This window comes from Athene cunicularia (assembly GCF_003259725.1).
Source record: "Athene cunicularia isolate RWA chromosome 1 unlocalized genomic scaffold, athCun1 chr1_part1, whole genome shotgun sequence".
Classification (NCBI taxonomy): Eukaryota; Metazoa; Chordata; class Aves; order Strigiformes; family Strigidae; genus Athene; species Athene cunicularia.
In genome coordinates this window covers 5,381,107-5,387,820 of record NW_020799091.1, presented here as the reverse complement: position 1 = coordinate 5,387,820, position 6,714 = coordinate 5,381,107, and the positions used below count along the sequence as shown (strand labels likewise).

The window sequence follows — 6,714 nt, the reverse complement described above, 5'->3', positions numbered from 1 at the left end:
AAATATCAGTAAAACAGCCTCTGTAATTGGAGATTAACTGACAGGGCTCTTGACAACACATGAAGCAGAACAGAATCCACCTCCGTTGCCATGGCTATGTTTTCCCATCGAGCTAACAGAATTTAAAAGATTACTTTTCCCTGTTAATCGAGCAATTCTGACCTATACACACATAGAAAAGAGTTAATAAGAAGGAACACTTTTTATACAGCAGGTCCTGGAATCGGGTAATTTAGGTGCAGGGCTATCTGTACATAGGTAAAATAACTGTTACCTAAGGCAGCAAAATAGCAGGGGCAGCACAAAGGCCAGGGCCCCACCGTACGTGCTGCAGCTCTAAAAAGTCAGACTCATAGCTGCTCCACTGAGTAATGGGAGAGGTTTGAGGGCAACAGGTACTGCCTGTGGACCTCTCCAGACTCTTCCATGCTCCCTGTGGCAGTGGGAACAAGCAGCTTAGTTTTCCAGGGCTCTGCTCCTTGATCTGTCTGCCTACTAGCTCTCTATTTCAAGTATCCTTTTTTCTCAGCATAGCACAGGCCCTTCATCTTTAAGATGGCAAAATCCAGTGTACTTACACAGATGAGGAACACTGAGCTAACTCCAAGTCTCTTTAAACCACCCCTATTTTTTACATTCTTTCTTATGTGTCCTCTACTGCCTACTGTTGAAGAAAAAAGTACTGGTCCACCTGGACCAGCTGATTGCCAAAATCACCACCAGAAGAATGCAGGAGGGTGGAGGTCCTTCTGTTTTATATACTACCTGAAGCATTACAAGGAAGAAAGATGCCAGGGGAGATGTCTTGCTGGACCTGTTGCAAACAAGAAAACTTGTCAAGCATGTGAAGGTGCAGTCTTGGCTGCAGTGAACACAAGACTGTAGAGCTGAATATCCTGAGAGGAATGAGCAAGGCAAGTAGTAGAATCACAACCCTGGACTTCTGAAAAGCAGATTTCGGCTTCCTCAGGAATCTTTGTGGCAGGATCCAATGGGAGACCACCCTAGAGGGCATGAGGCCCCGGGCATCTGGTTGATCATGAAGGAGTACCTCCTCTAAGAAAAAGAGCAGTCCGTTCTGATGTACAGGAAATCAAGCAAGTGTGGCAGGAGGCCAGCATAGATGTGCAGGGGACCCCCAGCTGAGCTCCAACACAAAATGGAAGTGTACAGAAAGTGGAAGCACAGATGGGCTGCCCAGGAGGAATACAGAAACATTGTTTGAGCATGCAGGGCTGGTGTTAGGAAAGCCAAAGCTCAGCTAGAGTCAAAACCAGACAGGGAAGTGAAGGTTAACAGGAAAGGCTTCTGTAGGTACACTGACAGCAAAAGGAAGGCTGAGGAAAATATGGGTCTGCTGCTCCACGGAGCAAGGGACACAGTGATAAGGGACATGAAAAAGGTTGCAGTACTCCTTGCTTTTTTTGCCATGGTTTTCACTGACAGGTCTGTCCTTAGGCTTCCCGTGTGAAGTTCAGCAAGGACAAGTGTCAGGTCTTGCACCTGGGAAAACATAATCCAGGAGTGCAGCACAGGCTGGGATCTACCTGGCTGGGGAGCAGCTCGGTGGAAAGGGATCTGGGGGCCTTGGGGAGAACACGCTCAGTATGTGTGACCAGTGTGCTGCAGAGCCAAAGAAAGACAAGACAATGCTGGGCTGCATCAGCAAGGGCATCACAGCAGAGAGAAAGAAGTTGTTACCCCCCCTACTGAGTGCTTGTCAGGCCACACCTGGAATACTGTGCTGTTTTGGTCCCTGCTATACAAAAAAGATGTGGACAGGCTGGAGAGGGTCCAGAGGAAGGACACAAAGATGAACAAGGGACTGGGCAGCCTGTCATGTGAGGAAAGGCTGAGAGAACTGGGTTTGTCCAGCCTTGAGAAGGCTTAGGGGAGACCTCATCACCGTGTTCCAGTGTTTAAAGGGTGGCTACAAAGAAGATGCAGACTCCCTTTTTACAAGGAGTCACATGGAAAAATCAAGGGGGAATGGCTACAGGTTACTTCTAGGGAGGTTCAGCCAGTGTGTATTTACCAGGTCAAATTGATTGCTTTCTGCAATGAGATGACTGGCTCTGTGGACAAAAGGGGAGTTGTAGACATTTTAAAATTTTTGCAAAGCTTTTGACATGTTTTCCTATAGTATTACAGTCAAATATGTCTGTATAAGTGGACTACAAGGCAGGTGGAAAGTTGGCTTGGCTCAAAGAGTGATCAGTGATACAAAGTGACCAGGGACAGTACTGTTGAATGTCTTTTACTGATGACCTGGATGATGTGATGAGGCAATCACAGCAAACTGGTGGACAATACTAAACTGGAGGCAAATGACTGATAAGCTGGAGGGTGGGGCTTTTACGCAGATGGGCGTGTCCTAGATGGGCTGGAGGAATGGATTCACAGGAACTTCATGCAGTTCAACAAAGGTAAATGAGAAGTCCTGCACTGGGGGAGAAATAGCTTTATGCAACAGTAAAGGTTAGAGGTCAACAAATGGGCCTGATGGAAAAGGCTCAGAGGTCCTGGCGTACAGCAAATGGAACATGAGCCAGTGGAGTGCCTCTGCAGCAGAGGTTAACCACATACTGGGCTGTTATTAGCAAGAGTGCAGGCAGTTAATAGAAGTGGTTCTTCCCCCCTATTGGGCACTTATGAGACCACATCTTACAAGTGTACAGTTTTGAGCTCACCAGTACTAGAAACTCAGCCTTAAGCGTTCAGCCTTAAGAATTTGTAAGTGTTCAGACTTAAGAGAAAGCTAAGGAGGGAGCTTATTTCTGTCCATGGCTGCCTAATGGCAGGATGTGGAGAAAAGAGATGCACAAGCTTTACTTGTGAAAGGCAATGATGTGGGGCAAGAGAGACAAAGCATGGGAATTTCTGACTCATTACAAGGGAGAAAAGAGATTACTATGAGGGCAGTCAAACACTAAAACCAGAAGACCACAGTGGCTGAAAAATCTTTTGCCTTGAAGGTATTCAAAACTGGACTCAAAGAGGCCTTGAGTAACTGGCTTTAACTGGAACTGCTTTGAGCAGGGGTTAGAGATGATGAGCTTTGGACGTCCCTTCCAATCTATATGATGCCATGATTCTGTGAAGAAGTGTGCCTTGAAGAGAATGAATGAGTGACGTTGATTTACTTTCAACACACATAGATAAAAGTATTTCAGCCTCCCTGAATGATTCAGAAATATGGTGAAACCAGCTCATCTCTTAAGACCCCATGTCCTCAAGGCATTCCAGAAATTACTTTTTTTTACATTTACTATTGAAATCCTATGAGGACTCACAAAATCCTCCTGTATATATCAAATCTAGCACTCCCAAGTACCCACCTTGTGCTTTTAAAATACCTTGAAACTGATTGTTCTCCCATTTTCCTCTATACACTATGTCAAGGGCCTTATTACTTCTTAGACAATATATGTATGGTATTTATATAGAAGTATCACACTAATTAAACAAATAATGAACTATAATTATTTTTCTTCATAATACCCCCCTGGCATGTAAGTAATACTTCTCCCGTAACACAGATGGGAAACTGAGGTACAGAAAACATGGAGGCCTTCCCAAGTAAATCTCAGCAGAGCACAAATTGAAGCAATTTCTCTGAACTTTCAAGCTTGTGTTTAACCACACAACTAATTATTTAAATAGAAGCTTGATGAAGTGTACTATGGCTTCTGGAAACTTCCCTGGTGTACTGGCCATTCATGTCTTCTGAGAAAGCAAAAAAAGTTGAGAGGTTTAGACTAAGAGCTGTCGAGAGAGGCCAGCAGGTGAAGGAAGTCCTCTAACATCCAGAAGATAAGAGAAGCCATAGACCAGTTTGGGCCCAGGACCTTGGTGATGGAGACTGACCTGGTTGATTCTGGGTGTAGGTGGGGAACCTTCCTGCATGCAGACCAGGAAGCGCAGGCTAGCTGAGGCTTTCACTCTCCTTATGTTTCAGGTGAGCCAGTGAAATGTGGTGGAGTTGAACGCACAGCTGGTCATCTGGAGGATGTCAGCTGACAGCTGCAAAATGAAGGGGAACTGTCTTTCTCCAGTAGCTCAAGGGTACCCATGGGGAGAAGTTAAAAACCCTCGCCACTGAAAAGTTTGTGCCTGCCCTTCTTTCAACAGATTTGCAGCACAGTTGTGATTTAGTCTTAATTAAGATGCTAGTCTAAAAACATCCTGTCATATTTTAAAAACAAGCCTGTTCTTTCTTTCTATATTTTCCCACAAACACTTTTATCACAACCTTGATCTTACAGCATGAACTCAAGCACAGCTTTTATTAATTGTAAGCTACAATGTTTTGCTATATATTGTGTCAGTCTCACCTCAGTGCCTGGCAAGATCATGGAGTAGAATCTCCTGGAAACTATGCTGGGGCACGTGAAAAATAAGGATGGGATTGGTGACAGCCAACATGGCTTCACTAAGGGCAAATCATGCCTCATAAATTTGGTGGCCTTCTACAATGGGTTTACAGCATTGGTGAATAAGGGAAGAGCAGCTGACATCATCTACTTGGACTTGTGCAAAGCATTTGACACTGTCCCACATCACATCCTTGTCTCTAAACTGGAGAGACACAGATTTGATGGATGGACCACTTGGTGGATAAGGAATTGGCTGGATGGTCACACTCAAGAGTTGTGGTCAACAGCTCGATGTCCAAGTGGAGACCAAAGTGCTGTTCCTCAGGGGTCAGTGTTGGGATAAGGTGCTGTTTAACATCTTTGTTGGTGACATGGTCAGTGGGACTGAGCGCACCCTCAGCGAGTTTGCTGACAACACCAAGCTGTGTGGAGCAGCGACACGCTGGAGGGAAGGGATGTGCCATCCAGAGGGACCTGGACAGGCTGGAGAGGTGGGACAGTGCAAACCTCATGAAGTTCAACAAGGCCAAGTGCAAGGTCCTGCGCATGGATTGGGGCAAACCCAAACCCAAATATAGGCTGGGCGAGGAGCGGATTGAGAGCAGTCCTATAGAGAAAGATTTGGGAGTGTTAGTTGACAAGAGGCTCAACATAACTCAGCAATGTGTGTTTGAAGTCCAGAAAGCCAACCATACCCTGGGCTGCATCAAGAGAAGTGTGCCCAACAGGTCAAGGGAGGAGATTCTCCCCTTCTACTCTGCTCTGGTGAGACCCCCCTCTGCAGTGCTGTGTCCAGCTCTGGGGCCTCCAACATCAGAAGGACACAGACCTGCTCGAACGGGTCCAGAGGAGGCCACGAAGATGCTCAGGGGGTTGGAGCACCTCCCCTGTGAGGACAGGCTGAGAGAGTTGGGGGGGGTTCAGCTGGAGAAGAGAAGGCTTCAAGGAGACCTTAGAGCAGCCTCCCAGTACTTAAAGGGGGATACAGGAAAGATGAGGAGGGACTCTTGATCAGGGAGTGTAGGAACAGGACAAGGGGTAACAGTTTTAAACTGAAAGAGGGTAGACTCAAACTGAGTGTAAGGAAGAAATTCTTTCCTGTGAAGGTGGTGAGACACTGGCACAGGTTGCCCAGAGAAGCTGTAGCTGCCCCCTCCCTGGAAGGGTTCCAGGCCAGGTTGGACGGGGCTTTGGGCAACCTGGGCTGGTGGAAGGTGTCCCTGCCTATGACAGGGGATTGGAACTGGATGATCTTTAAAATCCCTTCCAACTCAAACCATTCTGTGATTTTATGTAATGCTTCATTGGGGCCTACAGTTCTGCAGATGAAAAGAAAGACTGTTTATTGCTAAAAACATGCACCATTTTAAGCATATCTTTTCCTCTTTATTGCTGAAGGTTATGCGACATTAAATTTTACATACAGGGCAAGGCTCACTTCTGTCATTACACTCAAAGCAATCATTTTTTGAGTCTGGAATGTCTCCCTCAGGGAGGAAAGACTTGTTTCCAGGTAAGACATTTATGGCTGTGGGCAAATTACTCTTCCCCTTTGGTGTAAGTTTTTTTACTGTTCATAATTGTGATGACTCTGGGACATGTGGATTCTGAAATAAATAAATAAAAATCTGGCAACTGCAGTTATTTCATTTATAGCTGTAGTAGGAACTTGCCATGGAGTACAGGAGCAGACAGCAGAGGAGAGCCTGTCTTCCCTCTCCAGAAACACAGATTTTCAGACTAAATGACTTTTGCAGAGCAAGAGAACAAAAAGCCCTTGAGGCACAAGAAAAAGGCACTGGACAACTGCACGAAGATGGACAGAGGGACCCGTTAACACCCGTGACGACTGGGACTGCTTGTTTCTACCTTCCACGCGTGTCCGGCCGGCCCTGCCTCAGACATCCGCGCTACAGGCAGCGATACAAAGCGCCGCTACGCTTCCGCGCTGTTAAAGTAACGCCCGGCTCCGCCGAGACGAGGAGGGACAGCACCGTCCCTCGGGCAGCGGCCCCCGGAGGCGCCGCCGGGCGCGGGAAGAGCCCTTTTTCAGCAGTGTGGCGGCTCGCCGCTCCCCGGCCGGGGAACGGGGCGCGGCGGTGCTTTACGGCAAGCGTTTCGACCTCCCCGTCCGCGCTTTGCGGCTGCGTGGCGGGGTGGGGGGCGGGGAAGATGTCTGAGCGGGGAGAAGCCCCGGCGGCAGCGGCAGCGGCGGGAGTCGGGGGTGAGATGCCGGCGAAGAAGCAGAAGCTGAGCAGCGACGAGAACAGCAACCCCGGGGACCTGTCCGGCGACGAGAACGTGAGGACGGGCCGGGAAAGAAGGAGGGGGGCGGTGA

At 47.7% G+C, this 6,714-nt stretch overlaps 1 protein-coding gene across 2 annotated transcripts in view; it reads left to right on the top strand.

The window, feature by feature from the left end:
• Window positions 1–6,530: 6,530 nt before the first annotated feature.
• EED (embryonic ectoderm development) overlaps window positions 6,531–6,714 on the top strand; it is an 18,257-nt gene continuing 18,073 nt past the window's right edge. For both annotated transcript variants that reach the window (XM_026845670.1, XM_026845591.1), the window contains exon 1: window positions 6,531–6,677. In XM_026845670.1, coding sequence (XP_026701471.1) covers window positions 6,549–6,677 — 129 coding nt within the window. In that variant the 5' untranslated portion in view covers window positions 6,531–6,548. The remainder of the gene's footprint in view (window positions 6,678–6,714) is intronic.